Source organism: Dipodomys spectabilis, unplaced genomic scaffold (genome assembly GCF_019054845.1).
Source record: "Dipodomys spectabilis isolate Male_0828 unplaced genomic scaffold, ASM1905484v1 ptg000313l, whole genome shotgun sequence".
Lineage (NCBI taxonomy): Eukaryota > Metazoa > Chordata > Mammalia > Rodentia > Heteromyidae > Dipodomys > Dipodomys spectabilis.
This window is the reverse complement of record NW_024870990.1, coordinates 342,533-367,650: the sequence shown is the minus strand read 5'-3', so window position 1 is coordinate 367,650 and position 25,118 is coordinate 342,533. Positions and strand designations below refer to the sequence as shown.

Sequence of the window (25,118 nt, the reverse complement as noted above, 5' to 3'; positions counted from 1 at the left end):
GGTCACTACAGCCGGGCCCTTACCTACCCTCGACTTATTACCCGGTCACCATGGCCGGCCCTTTACCTACTCTCTGGTTATTACCAGGTCACCACGGCCGGGCCCTTACCTACCCTCTGGTTATTACCAGGTCACCACGGCCGGGCCCTTACCTACCCTCTGGTTATTACCAGGTCACCACGGCCGGGCCCTTACCTACCCTCTGGTTATTACCAGGTCACCACGGCCGGGCCCTTACCTACCCTCTGGTTATTACCAGGTCACCACGGCCGGGCCCTTACCTACCCTCTACTTATTGCCAGGTCACCACGGCCGGGCCCTTACCTACCCGCTGCTTTTCCTGGGCTTGTCAAATCGGAAGTCCGCAGGGTACAGGTGGAGCCTCACCATGTGGTCCTTCCGGTCTTGGCTGGTCTTGAACTTCTCCGGGCAGCCTTCGACCAAGCACTGGTACTACAGAGGACAGGCGTGCGTCACGGCACCCCGGCCCACCCGCGCCCGGTGCCGGGCGGCGCGGCCCTCACGCACCATGGCCTGCCTCTCCGCCAGGATCTGGAAGAGCGGGTCGTGCCACTCCAGCAGGTGCGCCTCCAGCAGGTGCGCCGAGGGGAGGGCGCGGCGGCAGCGGGAGCAGACGTTGCGGTGCAGCATCTGGTAGTGGTGCTGGTAGTCCTCCAGGGCCGCGAACACGCGGCCGCAGCCCGCCGCCTGGCAGGTGAACTCGGGCACCCTAGGAGAGAAGGCGCTCCGGGCAGGGGCGGCCCGGACCGCGGCTCCAGCTCCCTTCCCTGCAGGTTTTCGGCGCCGCCCGCCCGGGCTGTGGGCCCGAGCGCAGGCCTCCGCCCCGGCCTCCCGACAGCCGGCCTCAGAATCCGCCCTCGGCGGACCCGACGGAGGAGCGACCGGTGAGTCAACCCTGGGTCAGGAGAGGGCCTGGCCGCTCACCTGGACTTCTCTGGCGGCGCTGCCACCTGTGTGAGTACGTCCTGCAGGTAGAGGTGTCGCTGCACGTCGCCTTCCTGCAGAGAGAGTGCACCGGATGGGCCGCCCGGGGCAGGCCCCGCCCCCGCGCAGGCCCCGCCACGGCGCCAGTGGCCACACAGGGCCGGGCCCCGCCCACCTGCACAGACCCCGCCTCCCGCCGCCAGCGGCTGCCTGGCCCCGCCCCCGGGCGTAGGCCCCGCCCCTGCCTCTGGCGGCCGCCCGGTGCCCGGCCCCGCCTCCGGACGCAGGCCCCACCGCCCGCCGCCAGCGGCTGCCTGGCCCCGCCCCCGGGCGTCGGCCCCGCCCCCGCCGCCAGCGGCCGCCCGGCATAGGCCCCGCCCCGCCCGCCTGCGCAGGCTCCTCCCGCACACACCTCGAAGAACTCGTGGTCCCGCGGGAAGCGCACCGGGCGCGCCGCGAAGCGGAAGGGCGCCTTCCCGGCTGCCGGGTCCCTCTCCACGGGCAGCGGTTCGGAAGCTCCCGGCGCCCCGGCCAGGCGGGCGCTCAGCGCCGGGGGGCAGCAGCATCGCCCTGAGCGCCGGCGCCGCAGTCGGCCTCCGTCGGCCACCGTCGGGGGCGGGGCCGGACGTGACGCACACTTCCTGTGGCGGCGGGGCGTGCCGCCGGCGGTAAGTCGGGGCTGGCTGGGGGCCGGGCCCGTTTTCCGGCCGCCCCGAGGCCCCGCGCCCCGCGGGCGCTCGAGGCGGGGTCGGAGGCACTGCCCGGCCTCCCAGGGCCGCGTCCAGGGCGGCGGGGCGGGGCGGGGCGGGCGGCGGGGCGGGCGGCGGGGCGGCGGGGCGGGGCGGAGGGGCGGGGCGGACGCCCGTGGGCGGGGCGGGGGGCGGCGGGGGGCGGCGGGGCGGGGCGGGGGGCGGCGGGGCGGACGCCCGTGGGCGGGGGGCGGGGCGGGGCGGACGCCCGTGTGCGGGGGGCGGCGGGGCGGACGCCCGTGGGCGGGGGGGGGCGGCGGGGCGGGGGGGGCGGCGGGGCGGCGGGGCGGCGGGGCGGGGCGGACGCCCGTGTGCGGGGGGCGGCGGGGCGGGGCGGACGCCCGTGGGCGGGGCGCTCGCCGCGCCTGCCTGAGCCGCCGCGGGAAAGAGAAGCGCTCGCCTGGGGCAGAAGCAGCTCGGGCCAGCGCCCGGCGGGGAGGAGGGAGGAAAGCCCCCCGGGCCCGCTGTAGGGGAGTGAGGGTTTCCGCCGGGTCCGCGGGGCGCCCGCCCGCAGCTCCCCCCCGACCGCCGCCGCCCGCCCGCGGATCCCCCCCGCCCGCCGCCGCCCGCCCGCGGATCCCGCCCGCCCGCCCGGGGCTCCCCCCCCCGCCCGCCCGGGGCTCCCCCCCCCCCGCCCGCCCGCGGATCCCCCCCGCCCGCCCGGGGCTCCCCCCCCCCCGCCCGCCCGGGGCTCCCCCCCCCCCCCCCGCCCGCCCGCGGATCCCCCCGCCCGCGGCTCCCCCCCCCCCCCGCCCGCCCGCGGATCCCCCCGCCCGCGGCTCCCCCCCCCGCCCGCCCGCGGATCCCCCCCGCCCGCGGCTCCCCCCCCCCCCGCCCGCCCGCGGATCCCGCCCCCCCCGCCCGCCCGCGGCTCCCCCCCCCAACCGCCCGCGGCTCCCCCCCCGCCCGCGGCTCCCCCCCCCCCCGCCCGCCCGCGGCTCCCCCCCGCCCGCGGCTCCCCCCCCCCGCCCGCCCGCGGATCCCCCCCCCCGCCCGCCCGCGGCTCCCCCCCCCAACCGCCCGCGGCTCCCCCCGCCCGCGGCTCCCCCCCCCCGCCCGCCCGCGGATCCCCCCCCCCCGCCCGCCCGCGGATCCCCCCCGCCCGCGGCTCCCCCCCCCCCCCGCCCGCCCGCGGATCCCGCCCGCCCGCGGCTCCCCCCCCCCCCCCCGCCCGCCCGCGGATCCCCCCCGCCCGCGGCTCCCCCCCTCCCCGCCCGCCCGCGGATCCCGCCCGCGGCTCCCCCCCTCCCCGCCCGCCCGCGGATCCCGCCCGCGGCTCCCCCCCTCCCCGCCCGCCCGGGGCTCCCCCCCTCCCCGCCCGCCCGGGGCTCCCCCCCACACCAGTGTGCCCTTTGCAGAACACCCCTTCCCACGGAACGGAGCGGTCTCCGCGGGCCGTGGCCTTGGGTCACAGCAGCGCCAGTTGGACCCCTGGGAACAGGGTGGCCGCTGTGTGGCCCCGCAGCACAGCACCCTGTGAGATGGGGTTTAGCTCTGTTTAATCTCCCCTCACGGGATCGTCCACATCCCAAAGCTAGCAGGCCAGGCAGCCCACTGGAGTCTTCCTCCCACTCCGCTTGGCCCTGCTCTTGGGACCGTTTATGATGCTGGGCGTTTGAGCCCCAGCTCAGGCTTTCATTCTTGGAGAAACCTGCCTTGACCAAGGTCTAAAAATCTGTTTCCATTACACAAGCTTAGAGTGTAGCTTTCTTCTCAAGACAGAGTTCTAAGTTAATATTAACACACATTTTTTTTTTTTTTTTTGCCAGTCCTGGGGCTTGAACTCAGGGCCTGGGTGCTGCCCTAAGGTGCTTTTGCTCAAGGCTAGTGCTTTATCACCTGAACCAGGGTGCCCCTTCTGGCTTTTTCTTTTTATGGGTACTGAGGAGTCAAACCCAGGGCTTCATCCATGCTAGGCAAGCACTCTACCACTAAGCCACGTTCCCAGCCCAAGGTATTTGGTATGTCTGTAACTTAGCTTACTGGGAGTTTTTGTGCAGTCTCCTGTTCTTGGCAGTGTTTGCCACCTTGTCTCTGCTGAAGGTGTTATCACAGTGGTTCTTAACCTCTTCTGAGACTTTGAGAATTTGTTGTAAGACCAGCTGCTCAGAACATTCACATAGATAAATGCCTGACCTCTTGGGATTCCCAAATTAAGAACCTTTGCATACAGCTTCTTCAGGCTCATCTTGAAATCTAAAGCACATTCTCCAATATGTTTGTTAGAGTGCCCTTTATTAGCTCTCCTGATGCTAATGGCTAACTGCGCAGTTAGCAGTGAGAGAGCGGGACTCTGCAGCAGCTGCCGCCCATCAAGGCAGTGGTATAGCAGTCTCCATGTGGTCAGCAGCTGCCGTCCACCAGGATGCTGGCATATAAATCCCCAGGCTAACTCCTGTCTTCTGGGACATTAGTTTCCATATGTTTTTGATCCAGTGGTAAGACCCTGATGCAAGGAGTTGCAGAGCAGACTAAGCTGTAATGAAGCTACCTAGTTCCAGTTGCCAAAATCTTACCCGAAGCACTTTGTACAAGAAAATATTCTAGGTTCTTTTTTCTTTTTTTGGGGGGGTCCAGTCGTGGGGCCTGTTCCTGGGTGCTGTCCCTCTGCTCTTCAGCTCAAGTCTAGCGCTCTACCATTTGAGCCACAGCGCCACTTCTTCCTTTTTTCTTTTTGCTTATGTGGTGCTGAGGAATCGAACCCAGGGCCTCATGCATGCAAAGCAAGTGCTCCACCACTGAGCCACCTTCCCAGCCCCAACATTGTAGGTTCTTTTTTTTTTTTTTTTGGTTGGTCGTGGGTACTGAACTCTGGGCCTGGGCACTGTCCCTCAGATCTTCAGCTGAAAGCTAGCGCTCTACCACTTGAGAGTCAGCCCCACTTCCAGCTTTTTCTGCTTATGTGGTGCTGAGGAATCAAACCCAGGGCCTCATGCATGCAGGGCAAGCACTCTACCACTGAGCCACCTTCCCAGCCCCCATTCTAGGTTCTTTAATGCAAAAAGCACACAGTTGGAGGTGTGAATGGAACTTCCCCTGAGCAACTTGGCGTTTAAGGATTAGGCTTTGCTCACAAGTGGGAACTGGTTTATATCTGTGAAGGGCAGTCACCTTGGCCAGTGCACACCTCGTGGAGGTGGTGTACACTCAAAAGGGCAGGGTTATTTTGCCAGCTGGGGCCAAGAAGTCTTGTCAGTCAGCCCAGAGGAGCCACAGTGCTGCCCTCTGGTGGCCCTGGGCCGTGTGGGGGTGGAGTCGCCCAGGAAGGGAGAGCTGGTTTATGGGCCCATGTGACAGCCTGGGCCAGGCTGGTGCAGCTTCCTGAGTAGTGGAGTGGACTGGAGGCAGGAGCCATTACTGTGGGTACCAGAGGGGCAGGACATGTGAACACCGTGAGAGTCCCAAGGGAGACAGAGGGGGCAGAGCAGGTGGCTCTGTGAAGGTAGCCTGGGCCAGGTCATGGAATTGTCAAGGCCTGAAATGGGTCACATTCGTCTATTGAAAGAATTTTTTGGCAGCTTACACATCTAAATTCTAGCTACCCAGAAGGCTGAGAGGCTCACAGTTTGAAATTAGCCAGGGCAGAACAGTCTGTGGGACTCCATCACTAGTTGACTAGCAAAAACAACTGGCACTGTGGAGGCCGAGATCTGAGGATCGTGGTTTGAAGCCAGCCCAGGCAGAAAACTCCGAGAGACTCCAATAAACTACTCAAAAAAAAGCTGGAAATGGGCCTGTGGCTCAAGTGGTAGAGCGCTTTCCTAGAACAAAAAGTTCTGGGACAGTGCCCAGGCCCAGAGTTCAAGCTCCAGAACCAGCACAACAAAAACAAAAAAGCAGCTGGCAGTGTGACTGAAGTAATAGAGCACCAGCTGTGTGGGAGAAAATGGAGCAAGAACTTGACGCTTGAGTTTAAGCCCCGGTGCTGGCACAGCACAACAACAACAACAAAAATTTTTGTAGATTTTTAGACTTTTTTTTTTAAAATTAAGAACAGCTTTCTTGGGCTGGGAAGGTGGCTCAGGGAAGGTGGCTCAGTGGTAGAGTGCTTGCCTTGCATACATGAGGCCCTGGGTTCGATTCCATAGTACCACATAAACAGAAAAAGCTGGAAGTAGTGCTGTGGCTCACGTGGTAGAGCGCTAGCCTTGAGCTGAAGAGCTGAGAGACAGCGCCCAGGCCCAGGGTTCAGGCCCCACAACCAACAAAAAAAAAAAGAGAACAGCTTTCTTTAGGAGGTGAGGAAATAATGCCATGTTGGTGTCTCACAGTTAAAGCCATGAGCGAATTTCGGATCCACCATGATGTCAACGAGCTGCTCAGCTTGCTGCGCATCCATGGAGGAGATGGGGCCGAGGTCTACATTGACCTGCTGCAGAAGAACCGGACCCCGTATGTCACAACCACTGTTTCTGCTCACAGTGCCAAGGTGGGTACCATCCTTGGATCAGGGACTGGGGGGGCCCATGTTGGTGGGCCCGTCAACAGTGCTGGTGATGAAAACCAGTAGCATTGCTGGTTTCTTCTGGCTCTTAGAGGCAGCTCCAGCCACTCAGCCCTTTGTACCTGTTAGTCACTGCAGGCCTGGGAAGGTCTGGCTTTGAGCCTTGACTTTATGCTTTCCCTCTATTTAAATATGAAAAAAATGGACATTTTCAGATCTTTAAAAAAAGATAGCTGTGAGTTTGAAATCCACTCTGAAAATAAACATTTCCAATCTATTTAAATGGCATGATGATGGCTTCAGGACAGCTAGAAAAGATGACTGAGCAGAGTGAAATTCAGAGCACACCCTCATTTAGTTTATCATCAGAGCTTTTTCTGGTGGGGGGGTGTCAGTCGTGGGACCTAAACTTTGGTCCTGGGCGCTGTCCCTCAGCTCTTCAGCTCAAGGTTAGCTCCCTGCCACTTGAGTCACAGCACCACTTCCAGCTTTCTCTGCTTATATGGTGCTGAGGAATTGAACCCAGGGCCTCATGCATGTGACCAGGGCCTCATGCATGTGAGGCAAGCACTCTACCACTGAGCCACCTTCCTAGCCCCTCATCAGGGCTATTATAAGTCCCTGAGTGGAACATCGCCCTAATCTGCAACATACAGTAACTACCAGAAGGATTAGGATTCAGGGTGTGAAGTATTAGAGTTGTAAGTGTTAGTATCTACTTCTGGGCCTACAAAGCATAAAATGAGAGAAACTAGAGGAAATATGGTGGATTTGAAGGAGCATGTATTTTTTCCAGAAGTTTGTATTTTAGCTCCATCATATAGTTGTAATTTTGGGTTTTCTGTTTAATTTTCTTGAGCTTTTTTCCTAAGTGCTTGCTAGTTATTGTCATTAAGTCATTTGTGTTTGTCCTTTTGAGGTTAAAATTGCAGAATTTTCTCGAACTCCTGAGGACTTTCTCAAGAAATATGATGAGCTGAAGTCTAAAAATACAAGGAATCTGGACCCGCTTGTGTACCTCTTGTCAAAGCTCACGGAAGACAAGGAGGTAAGCCTCCCGCGCCAGGCTTGGCACTGCGCCCTCTGCAGTCCCAGGGGGTTGTGCGTGGGTGTCTCCTCTTGGAGCCCTGGGGGTTGTGTGGAACACCTCACACACTGCACCCACTCACTGCCTGCACGCCCCTCAGGTGTTTTACCACCAGTCACACTCCTATCCCATAGGTATGTTTTTCTTTTTTATTTATTTAGTTTTTAATTTTATTATAAAGGGGATATACGAAAGGGTTACAGTTACGTAAGTCAGGTGCCAAATACGTTTCTTTTTGAGCAAGGTCACCTCTTCCTTGCTCTCCCCCAGTTTTTCCTTCACATCCCCACCCACAAGTTGTATAGCTTATATATACATATGTATATGTTTGTGCTTATATATTTGTATATATAAGCTGTAAAGATATATATGCATACATTTATACAGACATATCTATGTATGTATGTATATATACATATATACACACATATAAAAGTCAGGGTCTTGTGTTTTTGTCCAGGCTGTCTTGACTAAGATGGCCCTGTTCTATGCTCTCATAGTTTGATAACAAGCATGTACCACCATGCCTTGCTTTAGGGTCTGCCCAGTCTGATTTTAAACTGTAATCCTCTTGATCTCTAACTCCAAAGTATATGGGAATACAGGTATATGCCATCATACTTGGCCACATAAACTGTTTTAGGGAACACTTCATATCTAAACTACAACAGTTAATAAGAATGAGCACGGGCTGGGAAGGTGGCTCAGTGGTAGAGAGCTTGCCTTGCATGCCTGAGGCCCTGGGTTCGATTCCTCAGCACCACATAAGCAAAAAGAAAAAAGGCAGAAGTGGCACTGTGGCTCAAGTGGTAGAGCGCTAGCCTTGAGCTGAAGAGCTGAGGGACAGTGCCCAGGCCCAGAGTTCAGGCCCCACGACCGGACCCCCAAAAAAAAAAAAAGAATGAGCAGTAGTGACTAGTGGTTCAGATCAGGTATAGCCAGGAGAAACAAAAAATTCAAGGAGTACCTGGGGAGGGGCGCTTTTGCTTTTTACCTGATTCCCTACCCTCTCCACCTCCAAGGTGTCAGTAACTTGCTGAGATTGAGCATGACATGTTAAGTCACCCATCGTGGATGGAGGGGTGTGTCTGGGGCACGTAGGCCACCAGTGCCAGGACAGGTGAGGGAAGTCTTTCAGCCAGGAACCACAGGTATAGTAGGGGAAGGTTTCTGTACTGGGGGCAGAGTTAGGACTGACTCAGGATGTGAAGGGTCCTTTCCTTGGTGCTTTGGAGGCATGGTGGGTGCATGTGAGCTTCTGGAGACTGGGCCACAGCTGAAGGCCAGGGGTGCCTTCTCCCTCCACAAGTGAGTGTGTAGGTGAAGTGTAGGCTAAGGTAGACCAGTATGCAAACACTGACCTAGTTCTAATGTGTAGTTCTGCATGTTTTCAGACACTGCAGTATTTGCAACAGAATGCAAAAGAAAGAGCTGAGCTTGCAGCTTCTGCTGTGGTCAGCAGTGCCACCAGCAGCTTCAGTGTCCCTGCCTTAGCTTCCAAGATGTCCACACAGGAGCTGGAGGAGCTGAGGAAGCAGCTTGGCAGCGTGGCCACTGCGTCCTCGCTGCAGCAGGTACCGTGTCGGGCCCAGCGCGTAGGTGAGGCGTCGAGAGCAGTGCTTAGCACCAACCGGGTGGGCTTCTCTGTTGCTTATTAAGAATGAATGTTAGCTGGGTGCTGGTGGCTAACACCTGTATCCAAGCTGAGATCTGAGGATCACGGTTCAAAGCCAGCCCGGGCAGTAAAGTCTGTGAGACTCTTACCTCCAGTTAACTGCCAAAAAGCCGGAAGTGGAGCTGTGGCTCAAGCGGTAGAGAGCCAGTCATGAGCAAAATCCTGAGCTGGGGCTCAAGGCCTTGAGTTTAAGTTCCAATGCCTTTAGAGGGGCTGAGGCAGGGTCATGCCTTTCAGTCAGAAATTGTGAATCAGAAGAAAAAATAATTCAGCTATGAGGTCCACTTGTGAACACACGAATCGGAGCCAGCATGAGTCATGACTCTTTCCTGGAATTTGTGACAGTGACCTATTAGTACTTTCTAGATTGTTACTGTGTTTTCTCTAGGTTATATTCTCCTACTGTTCTTCCTGTGTTTATTGGCTTTCTTTTTTTTTTGTCGGTCATGGGGCTTGAACTCTGGGCCTGGGCGCTGTCCCTCAGCTCTTCAGCTCAAGGCTAGCGCTCTACCACTTGAGCTACAGCGCCACTTCCGGTTTTCTGGTGGTTTATTGGAGATAGGAGTCTCACGGTCTCTCCTGCCTGGGCTAGCTTTGAACCGCGATCCTCAGATCTCAGCCTCCTGAGTAGCTAGGATTACAGGTGTGAGCCACCAGCGCCCGGCCTTTATTGGCTTTCTTGTATCCTATCTTGATTGTTTGATGAATCTTGGCATCTTTATTATATAGTTGTTACATGCTCACGTTTGTAATCCTGAGAGCCCTGCCATCTACCCCTGCACTGCCCGCTACCCCTCTGCCGGGTCCCTGCTGTCCCGTCCCACTGCCCCTCTGCCAGGTCCCGCTGCCCCTGCCCCGTCCCGCTGCCCCTCTGCTGGGTCCCCCGCTCAGCCTGTGTAGGCAGCACAGGGGCTTCAGCAGGGATACTGCTGAGCTTGTTGGGCATGTCCCCGGTACCTAGATTTCTGCCCACAGCTCACATTGCCCTTATACTATGCTCTCTGTAGCAGAGGAGGACACACTTCCTGTTTGGTGCAGTCAGCCTGTACTTGCTCCTCTAACTGACCACCCAAGGCAGTACTTTTTTTTTTTTCTTTTTGCTTATGTGGTGCTGAGGAATCGAACCTAGGGCCTCATGCATGCAAGGCAAGCACTCTACCACTGAGCCAACTTCCCAGCCCCCAAGGCAGTACTTTTAAATATTGACTGACCTAATCAGCCTTTGGTGGCCAGTCCCTGGGAGGGCGGTGCTCCTGTGTGCCAGAGCAGGCCTTTGTGGAACAGGGCCTTCTCCGTGTGGTGAGCTGCAGTTGCCAGTGCCAAGTAGTATGAGACGCAGTCACTGTCAAAGCATGCAGTTCAGGTTCTTCCTAAGTGGTGTCCTAACCTGGAACACCAGCCCTGTGGCAAGGCACAGCCTCTCCCACTGCTCCTTTAGGTCCCTTGCTGGACCAAAACCCTAAGGAAGGCAGATCTGTCCATCTCTCTTGTTCCCCAGCCCCTGGTGGTAGTGTAGGCATGTAAAAGTACACCTCACTTTTGAACATGATAAAACTTCATCTGTGTTAAATGATTGATATGTGTGTGTGTGTGTGTGTGTGTGCATGCATGCTTTTGCACACTCAGGGCCCTATGCTGACATTCTTCCAACTTGAACCACACTTCTACTTCCAGTATTTTGCTGGGTAATTGGAAATAGTGTCTCATGGACTTTTCTTCTGGATTTGCTTTGAATCATGATCCTCAGATCTCAAAACTCCTGAATAGCTATAATTATAAGAACCCAGCAGATGATTGACTTTTTATGTGCCAAAGTTGTATTGATACTTTTATGCTAAAGATACATCAATGTATTTATGTGTTTGTTTTATTTGCACTGAACTCTCTGTCTCTCTGTCCCCCCCCCTCTCTCTCTCTCTATATATATATATACATATGTATATTTCATATGCTCACTAGTCTCTGGAGCTTACAAGAAAGATACTTCGAGACAAACAGAACAAAAAAAACTCAGGCCAGCACCTCCCTGTCTTCCCAGTATGGGTGTACGAGAGACCAACACTAGTTGGAGATTTCCTGGTTGGCTCAGGTTTAAGCTCAGACATGGTTTTGCCTATAGGTATGTGATGCGTTTCTTTCTCGCGTATGTCACGTTTGCTAATGTGATGGCACCTTGACAGTGAGGGCTGTGGGCAGGCAGCAGGCCTCACCCACCACTCAGGAGCACCCCAGTGGCCTGCTTCCTCGGGTACCACCTCTGCTATTTCCAGAGCCTCTCAGACAAAACATTCAACACATAGCCTGTGGGGGACAATTATATTTGAGTTATAACATGCTAATATTATAGTATTATTTTGGCTCCATTTGAGAGATCTCAGACCACAGTCCTTGGTGTCTCGTTGGGGGACTACACCGTGGTGTGAGGCTGACAGGAAGCAGATTGCAGAGAAGGGTCTGGGACTAGGTATGAGTTTCAAAGGTACTCCTCCCCCATTGAGCCTTTCTCTAACTGTGCCTCACTTCCTAAAGTTTCCAGAACCTTCCAAAATAGTGCCCCCACTGGTTTGTCAAGCATTCAACACATAGCCTGTGAGAGACAGCTTCCTTCCATCCATACCTGTAGGAGGGCTGTCAGACCAGGGTGGTGAGAGGTGTGAGGAGCCTGCCAGTCCAGGGGTGCCTGTGCCCTACAGGCGCACTGCCCTTGGCCTCCCAGGAGTCAGCCGTGGTGGAGGACCTGCTCTATGTGCTTATGGGTGTGGACGGCAGGTACGTCACTGCCCAGCCCCTGGCAGGGAGGCAGAGCCGCACCTTCCTAGTGGACCCCAACCTGGACCTGTCCATCCGGGAGCTGGTGCACAGAATCCTTCCTGCGGCTGCCAGCTACTCAACTGTGACCAGGTGGGCCCCACTCAACCTACCGTATGTGTCCAGCTCCAGATTTGTTCAGTGGCTCTGTGACTCAGTCTCCTAACACAGAGTTGCCAACCATGTCTTGAGCCCCTTGGGTTGTAAGCAGCGGAGCGAGTCGTTTGCTTCCTGGGAAGAATGGGATTTGGAGTGGCCGTGCTTCTGCACCCGGAGCGCTGGCTGTTTCTAGTGTGTCATTCTTGCAGGTTCATTGAGGAGAAGTCTTCCTTTGAGTATGGGCAGGTGAACCATGCTCTAGCCGCTGCCATGAGAACCCTCGTGAAGGAGTACCTGATCCTGGTCACACAGCTGGAGCAGCTGCACAGGCAGGGCCTCCTGTCGCTGCAGAAGCTCTGGTTCTATATCCAGCCAGCCATGCGCACTGTGGACATCCTGGCCTCTCTGGGTACGCATCAGCTTGGTAGGCGGGTGTAGTTGGAAAAGCTCTTGGCCTAAGTGCGTAGGGGCCACCCAGACTGGACACTGATATCTTATTCTAATGCCAGGATCATAAGACAGAGCTACTTTTTTAGTGGTCTGCAGGGGAAAGGGTCTTTTTTTCTTTTTTGTTGTTTGTTTTTTGAGAGGCAAGATCTTGATATGTAACCTCAAACTCAAAATCCTCTTGCTTCAACTTCCTGGGTGCCAGGAGGACCAGTGTGGTCACCATGCCAGCCTGGAGGCTTGTCTTAGTAAGGCTTAATTACCAGTAACTGTTGTATAACTGAGCACGCCACAGAGGAAGTTTCTGTCCAGTGAGGAGGTCCGGTGAGCCAAGAGGCACTACTGGAGGAGCGTGTGGATGTCCTTACCGTAAGCTTCCCTTTCTCCTTGCAGCCTCCTCCGTGGATAAAGGTGAGTGTGTTGGCGGGTCAACACTGAGCCTTCTCCATGACAGGAGCTTCAACTACACTGGGGACAGCCAGGCACAGGAGCTCTGCTTGTACCTGACCAAAGCAGCCAGCGTACCCTACTTTGAGGTCCTGGAGAAGTGGATATACAGGGGCATCATCCATGACCCATACAGGTAGGCCCCTGTGGGTGCTTGCCACTTATTCTTTCTGGAGGATTCTGGCCTCTGACATGGAACACATCAAGCAGATGTCTCACATAGCCTTCAGCTGTGAGCCAGAGACGGGAGAATCAGTTGCTTGGCTGCCTTTCAGAGACTTTGTATTTTTGGAGAAGGGCATAAGGACTCTTTGGAGAGGATACCCTCAGACCCCTCAGTGTGGGACACCCTTCCTGATAAGTGGGCGCCCCTCGACAGAATGTGCCTTGGCACTTAAAACTAAAGGACTCGCTTACAAGGACTACTCCACTGAGACATGCCTGTTGAAGTCACTTTGGAAGTGTGGTATGCAGTGTGACTTCTCAACCCACTGCCACAGGCTGCACCTGTGGTTCTTTACCGAGGGCCAAACAGTGACAGAATCTAGTATGGTGAGCCTAGCAAGGAACTTGTTAACTGGTTGCACAAAACAATTATTTTTTCTTTTCAGTACTGGGGTTTGAACTTGGGCCTTGTGCTTGTTGGACACTGCTCGGTCACTTGAGCCATACCCTTTTTGCTTTTATTAGGTAGGGTCCCGTGGGTTTTGTATTGGGCCGTAATGCTCTTACCTGTGCCTAGCCAGGAGAACAGGTTTGTGCCCAGCTTGTGCTAACTTTTTGTCTGCTCTGGCCCTGAACTGTGATCTTACAATTCTCCCCCTCACCTTCTAAGTAAGATGATGTGTGCCACCAGGCCTAGTTTTTTTTTTTTTTTTTAATTCTTCCATTTTATGCCTGGCTGGCCTCAAAACTGCAATCCTGGGCTGGGGAGGTGGCTCAGTGGTAGAATGCCTGCCTAGCATGCATGAAGCCCTGGGTTCAATTCCTCAGTACCACATAAACAGAAGAGGCTGGAAGTGGGGCTGTGGCTCAAGTGGTAGAGAGCTAGCCTTGAACACAGAGAGGCTCGGGGACAGTGCCCAGGCCCCAACTTCAAGCCCCAGGACTGGCAAAAAAACAAAAACAAAAAAACACTGCAATCCTGGGCTGGGAATATGGCTTAGTGGTAGAGTGCTTGCCTAGCATGCATGAAGTCCTGGGTTCCGTTCCTCAATTCCACATACACAGAAAAAGCCAGAAGTGGTGCTGTGGTTCAAGTGGTAGAGTGCTAACATTGAGCACAAAAGCAGGCCAGGGACAGTGCCCAGGCCCTGAGTTCAATCCCCAGGACTGGCAAAAAACAAAACAATGAATCCTTGCAATCCTCTTGATTGACCTTTTTTTTTTTTTGGGTCCGGCCGTGGGCCTGAACTCTGGGCCTGGGTGCTGTCCCTCAGCTCTTCAGCTCAAGGCTAGCGCTCTACCACTTGAGCCACAACGCCACTTCTGGCTTTTTTTTTTCTGCTTATGTGGTGCTGAGGAATTGAACCCAGGGCCTCATGTATGCAAGGCAAGCACTCTACCACTGAGCCACCTTCCCAGACCTTGATTGACTTTTTAAATTTTTTTTAATGCTGGTCTTGGGGCTTGAGCTCAGGGCCTGGGGGCTGCTGTCCCTGAGCTTCTTTGCTCAAGGCTAGTGCTCTACTTTTTGAGCTGTAGATCCTCGGCTTTTTGATGTTTAATTGGAGATTAGAGCTTCATGGACTTTCCTTTCTGGCTTTGAACCATGATCCTCAGATCTCAGCCTTCTCAGTAGCTAGGATTACAGGTGTGAGCCATCAACACCCAGCTCTGATTGCCTTTTAAGTGGAGATTACAAGCAGGAGCCACTGCACCTGACCAATTTAAACTTTCTGGCTTTGAACCATGATCCTCAGATCTCAGCCTTCTCAGTAGCTAGGATTACAGGTGTGAGCCATCAACACCCAGCTCTGATTGCCTTTTAAGTAGAGATTACAAGCAGGAGCCACTGCACCTGACCAATTTAAACTCCATAGAATGGTGTCTGGTCCTGTTGGTGACAGCCTGTGTTGCAAGGGCTGTGCCATCAGCACATTAGACACTCACTCCAAAGTGAGGTTACATTTATTATGATTATGATTATTATGATTATGATTATTATTGCTGGTCGTGGACTTGACCTCTGGGCCTGGGCACTGTTCTGAGCTCTTCAGCTCAAGGCTAGCACTTTACCACCTGAGCCATAGCACCCACTTCCAGCTTTTTCTGTGTATGTGGTGCTGAGGAATCGAACCCAGGGCCTCATGCATGCATGGCAAGCGCTCTACCACTGAGCCACCCTCCCAGCCCCTTATTTTTTATTTTTTTTATTGTTTGGTCAGTTGTAGGGTTTGAACTCTGGGGCTGGGCACTGTCTCTCAGCTCTTCAGCTCAAGGCTAGTGCTCTACCACTTGAGCCACAGCACCACTTCTGGTTTTCTGGTGGTTTATTGGCGATAAGAGTCTCACGGAGGGCTGGGAAGGTGGCTCAGTGGTAGAGCGCTTGCCTTGCATGCATGAGGCCCTGGGTTTGATTCCTCAGCACCATAAGCAGAAAAAGCCAGAAGTGGCACTGTGGCTCTAGTGGTAGAGCGCTAGCCTTGAGCTGAAGAGCTGAAAGATAGTGCCCAGGTCCAGAGTTCAAGCCCCACAACCGACAAAAAAAAAAGTCTCATAGACTTTCCTGCCTGGGCTGACTTTGAACTGTGATCCTCGGATCTCAGCCTTCTGAGTAGGTAGGATTACAGAGATGAGACATTGCTGCCCAGCAAGTTAGATTTTAACTCACAGCTGAGAACTAACAACAGTGAGTCATGCCTGCCTTAGTGAGGCGCTTCTGGAAGCATGCAGCTAGCCACCTCCTGGCAGCTGTGCTTGTCCCCTGGTGGCCTGAGATGCCCTCCATGACTTCCAGTGAGTTCATGGTCGAGGAGCATGAGCTGCGGAAGGAGAAGATCCAGGAGGACTACAATGACAAGTACTGGGACCAGCGGTACACCGTGGTGCCTCAGCAGATACCCTCCTTCCTGCAGAAGGTGGCGGGCAAGATCCTCAGCACAGGTGAGCGCAGCTGGAGAACTCGTGTCCTAGCTCCTGTGGCCTAGGAAGACTTAGCCAGTGAACTGACTACAGCTTGGAGAACTTGTGCCCTTCTAGCTCCTGTGGCCTGGGAAGACTTAGCCAGTGTACTGACCACAGCTTGGAGAACTTGTGCCCTTCTAGCTCCTGTGGCCTGAGAAGACTTAGCCAGTGTACTGACCACAGCTTGGAGAACTTGTGCCCTTCTAGCTCCTGTGGCCTGAGAAGACTTAGCCAGTGTACTGACCACAGCTTGGAGAACTTGTGCCCTTCTAGCTCCTGTGGCCTGAGAAGACTTAGCCAGTGTACTGACCACAGCTTGGAGAACTTGTGCCGTTCTAGCTCCTGTGGCCGTGGGAAGACTTAGCCAGTGTACTGACCACAGCTTGGAGAACTTGTGCCCTTTTAGCTCCTGTGGCCTGAGAAGACTTAGCTAGTGTACTGACCACAGCTTGGAGAGGTCATGTCCTTCTAACCCTGTGGCCTGGGGGCTGAGAAGGTGGCTCAGTGGTAAAGCGCTTGCCTTGCATGCATGAGGCCCTAGGTTGGATTCCCCAGCACCACATAAGCAAAAAGAAAAAAGCCGGAAGTGGCGCTGTGGCTCAAGTGCTAGAGCGCTAGCCTTGAGCTGAAGAGCTGAGAGACAGCGCCCAGGCCCAGAGTTCAGGCCCCACGACTGGATCCCCCCCCCCAAAAAAAATAAAACTAACCCTGTGGCCTGGGAAGACTTAGCCACCGTACTGACCACTTGTAGTTCCTATGCTCAGTGGAACCTGGCCTCTTTCTGTCCCTTGACTGGAAGGTTCTGTCTTTGGTTTCTAACTTCTAAAACTGTTTCACCGGAGGAAAAACTACCAAGAACTGACCCATGCCTGCTGGGTCAGTTGCCCTGTTAGTCATGCCACACAGGTTAGGATTGATTTAGATACTGGGTGAGTCCCTCAGGGCCTTGCTCTATTAATTATGAGAGCTGAGCTAGGGTAGAAAGAGTAGAAGATGGTTTAGCAACCTGGTTGTCATAAGGCCCTTTTGAAATTATTCCTGGGCACAAGACTGGGAAAATGAAGACATGAAGAGCCACTACAGGTCACCAGAGTTACTGGCCAGTCCCTTTGGGGACTATGCCTTTGCCTGGACCAAGCAAGTACAGGGCTGTGTCATGGCCAGTGCACTGCCTAGGGTTTGGCAGGGCCTGTGAGACACCATCCTGAGGTTCAAAGTGACAGTTTGTATCTGCCATCCTCTTTTAGGAAAATACCTAAATGTGGTCAGAGAGTGTGGCCGTGATGTTACCTGCCCGGTAGCCAAAGAGATCATCTACACACTCCAAGAGCGAGTGTACGTTGAGCAGATCGAGAAGGCATTCAACTATGCCAGCAAGGTGCTGCTGGACTTCCTGATGGAGGAGAAGGAGCTAGTGGCACACTTGAGGTAGTTCTTTACTCGGTTACCGTGGGTACCGCTTACTTTCTATGCATGAGTAGAATCTGTGATCATGGGGATGAGATTGGAGTGTTTCTCTTAGCAATCCTGTTTTTATTTTGTGAAAGTGGGCAAGCTGCCAGACTGTCTAGCTCATGGTACCATGTGTCCACTGAAGAGTGTGAGATGGACTGTGTGTTCCAGGGACTAGCCATACTTTCTCTGCCACAGCCCAAGTGGTAGTACCGTGTCCACCCCTCAGAGAGCTGCAGAGAACTACCCAAGCCCTCTCTTTGGTGGTGGTTGTGTGGAAGTCTGTGCACAGCCAGTATGCACAGTGCCTCTCCCTGTGCAGTGTGCTCAGTTCCTCTCCCTGTGTGCTCAGTGCCTCTCCCTGTGCAGTGTGCTTAGTTCCTCTCCCTGTGTGATGTGCTCAGTTCCTCTCCCTGTGCAGTGTGCTCAGTTCCTCTCCCTGTGCAGTATGCTCAGTTCCTCTCCCTGTGCAGTGTGCTCAGTTCCTCTCCCTGTAAGATGTGCTCAGTTCCTCTCCCTGTGCAGTGTGCTCAGTTCCTCTCCCTGTGTGCTCAGTTCCTCTCCCTGTGCAGTGTGCTCAGTTCCTCTCCCTGTGTGATGTGCTCAGTTCCTCTCCCTGTGCAGTGTGCTCAGTTCCTCTCCCTGTGCAGTGTGCTCAGTTCCTCTCCCTGTGTGATGAGCTCAGTTCCTCTCCCTGTGCAGTGTGCTCAGTTCCTCTCCCTGTGTGATGTGCTCAGTTCCTCTCCCTGTGCAGTGTGCTCAGTTCCTCTGCCTGTGCAGTGTGCTCAGTTCCTCTGCCTGTGCAGTGTGCTCAGTTCCTCTCCCTGTGTGATGTGCTCAGTTCCCCCTCCCTGTGTGATGTGCTCAGTTCCTCTCCCTGTGTGATGTGCTCAGTGCCTCTCCCTGTGCAGTGTGCTCAGTGCCTCTCCCTGTGCAGTGTGCTCAGTTCCTCTCCCTGTGTGATGTGCTCAGTTCCTCTCCCTGTGTGATGTGCTCAGTGCCTCTCCCTGTGCAGTGTGCTCAGTTCCTCTCTCTGTGCAGTGTGCTCAGTTCCTCTCCCTGTGTGATGAGCTCAGTTCCTCTCCCTGTGTGATGTGCTCAGTGCCTCTCCCTGTGCAGTGTGCTCAGTTCCTCTCCCTGTGCAGTGTGCTCAGTTCCTCTCCCTGTGTGATGTGCTCAGTTCCTCTCCCTGTGTGATGTGCTCAGTGCCTCTCCCTGTGCAGTGTGCTCAGTTCCTCTCCCTGTGCAGTGTGCTCAGTTCCTCTCCTGTGTGATGTGCTCAGTTCCTCTCCCTGTGTGATGAGCTCAGTTCCTCTCCGTGTGATGTGCTCAGTTCCTCTCCCTGTGTGATGTGCTCAGTTCCTCTCCCTGTGCAGTGTGCTCAGTTCCTCTCCCTGTGCAGTGTGCTCAGTTCCTCTCCCTGTGTGATGAGCTCAGTTCCTCTCCGTGTGATGTGCTCAGTTCCTCTCCCTGTGTGATGTGCTCAGTTCCTCTCCCTGTGCAGTGTGCTCAGTGCCTCTCCCTGTGCAGTGTGCTCAGTTCCTCTCCCTGTGCAGTGTGCTCAGTTCCTCTCCCTGTGTGATGTGCTCAGTTCCTCTCCCTGTGCAGTGTGCTCAGTTCCTCTCCCTGTGTGATGTGCTCAGTTCCCCCTCCCTGTGCAGGTCCATCAAGCGCTACTTCCTGATGGACCAGGGCGACTTCTTTGTGCACTTCATGGACCTCACTGAGGAAGAGCTCAGGAAGCCAGTGGAGGACATCACACCCACACGTCTGGAGGCACTGCTGGAGTTGGCCCTGCGGATGAGCACTGCCAACACTGATCCCTTCAAAGATGACCTCAAAGTGAGTGCTGTTTCTAAGCACAGCACCCCACTTCTGAGACACTGGATGTAAGCACACAGTAGGGCCCAGCTCAACCCAGCACTGACCAAAAGGCCAAGGACTTGTGCTGTGTGTTCTTCCTCATTCCAGAACCTTCTGGATGCTTCAGCATCTCCTGAGGGTTGGATACGTCAGGTCTCCTGAAGGCTGCTGGCCTGGGGTCCCCGTGTCAGGTCAGGCTGGCCTTGCAGAATCCTTGTGGACATACCCCTGCTCTCGTCCTTGCCAGGGCTTGGGGAGCAGAGGGGGTTCTTTGGCACCTGGTGGACATTGGTCTGTCTTTATTGGAGACTAGTCATGGGTCTGTCTTCTGCTAGTTGATATTACTGAGAACTCTGACTTCTTTTTCCTTCTGCTTTTTATTTTTTTGTTAGTTAACTTTCATTAGTTATATAGGGGGATTTCACTGTGTTTATAACATATTCCAGTCTCCCCTCTCCCCTTTCCCTTCCTAAAACAATCTCAACAGTTCTCATGGTTCGATTTCATACTTGCAAACAATTTATTTCAACTCTGTTTCATCCTTTTCCTGTATTCAGAACTCTAGCTTCTAGTCTATCCTGGCCACCTGTATGCAGTGCTTACTCTAGAAGAATGATTTCAATCCTAACAGACTTGGTTTATCTGATTCTTCTTGAGGCTCAACAGGAGGCATTTAAAAGGCAGCAGTGTTTTTCTCTTCCACTTGCATGGGAGGTGTTGGGGATTGAACACTGGTCTTACACATGCTGGGCAAATGCTCTACTACTGAGCCACCACACTCACAGCCTAACTTTTGAATTCCCACTTAGTTGACTTTGTTGTTATTGTTGGTCATGGGTCTTGAACTCTGGGCCTGGGTGCAGTCCCTTAGCTCTTCAGCTCAAGGCAAGCTCTCTACCAACTTGAGCCACAGTGCCACTTCTGGTTTTCCACTGGCTTAATGGAGATAAGAGTCTCACAGACTTTCTTGCCCAGGCTGGCTTTGAACCCTAATGCTCAGATCTCAGCCTCCTGAGTAGCTAGGATGACAAGTGTGAGCCACCGGCACTTGGGTGGTATTTGAATTTTTAAGCTGGCCTCTAATACTTAAGAGTCAGGGTGTAGCTTAGTGGTAGGACACTTGGTAAGTATGCACAGGACTCTGGTTCCATTCCCAGACCCTTAAAAGAAATTCATACCATCTCAGTATTCAGGAACTTTGTTACTTTTCCAACCCATGATGCAGGGGTAAGTATAGGTCAGGAATGACTAGTTTTTTCCTCTAAGAATTGGACACTTTGATTTTTCTCCCACAAGATTGACTTGATGCCTCATGACCTCATCACTCAGCTGCTGCGAGTTCTGGCCATTGAGACCAAGCAGGAGAAGGCCATGACCCACGCCGACCCCACCGAGCTCACTCTGAGTGGCCTGGAGGCCTTCTCCTTCGACTACATGGTCAAGTGGCCCCTGTCACTGATCATTAACAGGTGAGCCCTGGGCCGCCCGGAGCCGGGTCTGTGGGACAGCGGCACCCTGCATGGTGTGTGGAGGTGTTGTCGCCGCCAGGGCACCCTGTAACTCCCTCCCCGGTGTCTGACACACCGTGCAGGAAGGCACTCACGCGCTATCAGATGCTCTTCCGGCACATGTTCTACTGTAAGCACGTGGAGAGGCAGCTGTGCAGTGTCTGGATCAGCAACAAGACCGCCAAGCAGCACACACTGCACTCGGCCAAGTGGTACGTCGTGCACGCTTTCCCGTCCCTCCGAGGGTGGTTTCATGCTTAGATCCTTGAAAAGCTGATGCGAGGGTCACACTAGCTTGTGTGCTAGTGTGATGCGTCTGCTTCATGACTTGGGAACATGGCATGGTACCACGGTTGACCCTGCAGGGTGGCCCACCCTTAGACCTGGGTCAGTCTGCAGGTCAAAGCCCCTTTCAGGGGAAAAGCCTCTGCTTCCTCTTCTAAGCATGCAGCCGTGTGTGTGGGCTCCTCTGCTAGAGGTCCTTTGTACATTGGTCTTGGATTAGATGGGATTTGAAGAAAAGGTTGATGGAAAACAATTTGTAAAGCACAGGATGTGATGTCTGCTGTGGGGTGGCTGCTGGCGTTGTCCACTTGCCTCCAGGGTGGCTGGTCTGTGCTCCACATGCACTGACTTTGCCAGACGTGTGAGCGTTGGGCTGGCCAGCATGCTTCCCTGCGGTCCTGATGCAGCCACCGGCTCCAGCTCCGTGTCAGTCAGCACTGACACGCATCAGAGCTGCTGTCTGCTGCGGGAAGCCTCCCTGCCAGAGGCGCGACCGTCTGCACATCACCTCCCTGTAACTCTCTGTGTACTCAGGTTTGCCAGCGCTTTCACTCTGCGGCAGCGCATGCTCAACTTTGTTCAGAATATTCAGTACTACATGATGTTTGAAGTGATGGAACCAACCTGGCACATCCTTGAGAAAAACCTGAAATCCGTGAGTTTGTGCTTCCATGGAGGGTAGTATTTGAAAGGCTCTTTGCCAGCCAGGGTGGACTTCGCAGCAGTCTCCAGAGCCACACGTATCCAGGTGTCAGAGACCGCAGGAGCACGTCTGTAGTCCGCGCCTGCCCTCCTCAGCCAAGGAGGAGGCTGAGAAGAGGGCACACAGCCTCAAGTTCATTCAGAGAGCCTCTACAAATAGTTGCTTCTTTGTATCATGGTAGATGTGAGAGTTGTTGAGAGAGGGAGAGACAAATAAGTAACCCCCATGAGATAGTAGGTACATTCGAACTATGAACTCCTGTGTAAGTAAAAGCTCACCACGGCAGACCTGAAGACCATGTGCACCTAGTGTCTTCAGCGAACCATTCTGAGAGAATAGTCTTGGGTTACTCTTAACAGTGCTGAGTTTCAGCCCTTTCTTCCCAGGCCTCCAACATTGACGATGTCCTTGGCCACCACACAAGCTTCCTGGACAATTGCTTGAAGGACTGTATGTTGACCAACCCTGAGCTGCTGAAGGTCTTCTCCAAGCTCATGTCTGTGTGTGTTATGTTCACCAACTGCATGCAGGTAAGAGTGGGCCCAGGTGTGGGCCGGTGCAGGGCAGTGCGGGTCGGGGGAGGGGGGGCACATGGGCAGGCGGGGCAGGAGCAGGCATCCAGACATAGCCCTGTCAGCATCCCCGCTGCGCTCAGAGCTCCCGGGTCTTCATGGTGAGTGTGTTCTTTCTTGAGGCCCTTTGCTGGGCATGGGCAGAGCTGCCTGCTGCCTCATTCCTCCCACTTCACCCCTAGTACTGGCCTCTGTCCTGAGCATCTTCTAAGCCTTTGCTTTTTTTTTTCTCCCCAGAATTTTAATACCCATTTCTGTTAAGTATCTCTCGGATGCTTGTTGCAATTAGTTACCTTAAAACATTGTGCTGAAAATGAGTGTTGGATGGTAAAGGGGCAGCCAGGGCCACTGGGCTAGAAGGTGCTAGGGGTAGAGTAGGGCACTCTGCAGGTAGCACTTGGGAAAGTGTCAGGACAAGGCAGATGGGAGATGTAGGTGGTAGCAGGTTACGGAGGGAAGGGTAGGCCTCTGGACTCCATCCCTCAGGCTCTAGAAGCCATGTTGAGTGCATCCTGGACTCCATCCCAGATTCCATTCCTCAGATATCCAACTTGAGTCCATTCTAGGGGCCCAGAAGCCAGGTTGAGTTTCCAAATAGGGAAACAGCATGGGAAAACTTAGGGAAGTCAATGAAAACACTCTGAAAAGTGGACCAGGGAGTTTGTGAGGGTAGCTAAGGTCCTCTTACCTGAAATCTCCCAGAGATGCAACTCCAAACGCCTGGTGTTTGTGCAGAGCTGTGAAAGTAACTAACAGAAGCCTTTGTTCATGACCTCACTGCCAGAAATTTACACAGAGCATGAAACTGGACAGCGAGCTGGGCACCATGCTGGAGCCACCAGGGGAGGCTGAGCGGGCAGAGGAACGTCCCCAGAAGGACCCTGTTCGGAAGGTGTGTGGCCTCATAGTTTGTCCGCTAAGACCGTTTCTCCTAGTCATCTGTGTCACGGCGTCAGCATTAGCACCACTGAGGAGAACAAACCACTCCCCACCTGGTCCTGCAGGCACCCCCCCCCCCCACGCCTCCCTTGATGGGACACAGACTCCTGAGTTGGGTTCCGTACCGGCCAGAGCAGTGCTTTGTCTGCTGCATGGCCTGAGCCTCTCCAGCCCTCTGGGTTCCAACTCTAAGACAAGGGCTGTAGGGGATAGACCTGGGTGCCCTGGAGTTGGCAAGGTTGGCCACCAGCACGGACACGGATTAAAGCAGGGTTTAAGCTGGGTGAGGGTGGCTCCCGCCTGTAATCCTAGCTACTAGGAGGCTGTGATCTGAGGCTCATAGCCTGGGCAGGGAAGTTTGTGAGACTCTTATCTCCAATTAATCACAAAAACAAAACAAAACAAAAAAACCAAAATCTGAAAGTGGAGTTATGGCTTAGGTAGACTGTTAGCCTTGAGCATAAATTCCCTGAAGAGTGGCACCCAGGCTGAGTTCAAACCCCGGGACTGGCACAAAGCATACACACACACAGTGCAGCAAGCACCCTTCCTGTGTGTCTGAGGCACAGAATGGGAGTGTGGGCCAAAGCCAGGGGAAGTAGGTGGCAGAATTCCGACCACTTCTCAGAAAGAGGGAGCATTAGCAAGATGATCTGATGTAAAGAGGGGACCCACAATACTGCACTGTTGGGGCTTCCGTCCTGAGCCTGGAGAATCTTCAGATACGGTGGGTGACAGTTGCCTAAAGCACTTTGACATGTCTTGTGGAAGTCTTAGGAGCCATCTTTTATCTCACAAAACTGTCCTGGAACTCATATCCCTGATTCAAAACCAAGGGAAGGAGGAAGACGTGCTGTGCAGCTATGGGCTCGGGAGAGGCTGAAGCCTGGCTCCTGGCCGCTGGCCGCTCACCCTGCTGGGCTTCGTTTCTAGCACCTGGCTGAGCCTGTGGACACCCCTCAGCTGGCTTCCGGCTTTGAGGCCACCATCAACAACTTTGACAAGAATTTTTCCACTCACCTTCTTGACCTGCTGGCCCGCCTGAGCGTCTACAGCAGCAGTGACTGGGAGCACGGCATGGCCAGCGTCATCTCCAGGTGAGTGCTGCCCTCCACCCGCAAGGCCCAGGCTCCCGCCTCCTCAGCCAACCCTCCTCCTCTGTAGGCAATGGTCGGCTGAGCACAGAGGGAGGAAATGGGGCTGTGGGTTTCTTTGATGGGGTTGAGAGGAGGAGAGGGGACCCAGATTCTGCCAGGAAGGAATGCTCCCTTTGGGAAAGGATCTGTTTATATCTTGGGATCACCTGGGGACCCTTAGGCCCCCATATCAGTCAGTATTGGGGTGACAGGAGTCTTGGCATCTAGAAGCTGGGAGAAAGGGCTCTATCTGTATTGGCAACTGTGTCCTCCTGGAGACAATTCTGCGTTCAAGCTTTTAGGTTTCATTGGTTTTCAAGTCACCGTCTCCATATTGTGTGGAGCCAAGGGGCCACCTGAGCTGAGACAGGAGGAAATGGAGGAGGCCATGGGTCAGCTCTGTCATTGGTGCTCACCGGTTTAGGCGACACAGGACTGCTGCGTGGCAGCCCATGGCAGGCGGTCTCCTGTGGGTTGCATCCTGTGGCTACGCCCTGCTCTCTCCAGGAGAGCCTCAGCTTCACTTTCCCAAACCCACAGGCTGGACTTCAACGACTTCTATGCAGAACGGCTAGGGCGCCTGGAGCGCCTGTCTGCGGAGAGGAGCCAGAAGGCCGGTCCCCCGGCGCCCCTCCTGCGCGGGACCTCGGCCCCGGCCCCCAGGGTGGCCGTCCCTGCTCAGTAACGGTGACAGCACCGACAGCATGTGGGAAAATTACTTGGGGCCAGCTGGTGCCATGGTGCATGTGGCCCAAGAATTTGTACTTAAGTGCTCCTGGAATACATGAGCTGTGTGTTATTACTGCTTAAATATAGTTTGAGTTCCCATCTTG

General features: G+C 54.7%; 2 protein-coding genes across 3 annotated transcripts in view; one reads left to right on the top strand and one right to left on the bottom strand.

Moving 5' to 3' along the window:
• The window catches only part of Znf511 (zinc finger protein 511), an 8,328-nt gene extending 4,446 nt beyond the window's left edge, over positions 1-3,882 (bottom strand). Inside the window, exons 1-5 of the mRNA XM_042702162.1 lie at positions 3,866-3,882; positions 1,358-1,628; positions 946-1,019; positions 529-730; positions 329-453 (exon numbers count right to left, since the gene is read on the bottom strand). Coding sequence (XP_042558096.1) covers positions 329-453; positions 529-730; positions 946-1,019; positions 1,358-1,628; positions 3,866-3,882 — 689 coding nt within the window. The remainder of the gene's footprint in view (positions 1-328; positions 454-528; positions 731-945; positions 1,020-1,357; positions 1,629-3,865) is intronic.
• On the top strand, positions 1,562-25,118 carry Tubgcp2 (tubulin gamma complex associated protein 2). 2 transcript variants are annotated; one of them, XM_042702145.1, is made up of 18 exons: positions 1,562-1,613; positions 5,966-6,123; positions 7,058-7,186; positions 8,620-8,799; positions 10,860-11,019; positions 11,594-11,801; positions 12,017-12,216; positions 12,648-12,837; positions 15,661-15,806; positions 17,075-17,255; positions 18,941-19,121; positions 20,439-20,611; positions 20,734-20,862; positions 21,470-21,590; positions 22,025-22,168; positions 22,995-23,102; positions 24,083-24,246; positions 24,826-25,118. In XM_042702145.1, exons 2-18 carry the CDS (start codon positions 5,974-5,976, stop codon positions 24,968-24,970), a joined length of 2,709 nt encoding a protein of 902 aa, XP_042558079.1. In that variant the 5' UTR covers positions 1,562-1,613; positions 5,966-5,973; the 3' UTR covers positions 24,971-25,118. The 2 variants fall into 2 exon arrangements, with proteins under 2 accessions (XP_042558079.1, XP_042558078.1); XM_042702144.1 differs by lacking the exon at positions 1,562-1,613 and adding an exon at positions 4,001-4,132.

Bases quoted from the DNA above. Each gene is read 5' to 3' on its own strand.
- Tubgcp2 (XM_042702145.1), top strand. From the start codon at position 5,974: ATGAGCGAATTTCGGATCCACCATGATGTCAACGAGCTGCTCAGCTTG. The intron at 12,838-15,660 runs GTAGGCCCCTGT...CATGACTTCCAG, and splicing joins ATCATCCATGACCCATACAG to TGAGTTCATGGTCGAGGAGC. The intron at 23,103-24,082 runs GTGTGTGGCCTC...CTTCGTTTCTAG, and splicing joins AGAAGGACCCTGTTCGGAAG to CACCTGGCTGAGCCTGTGGA.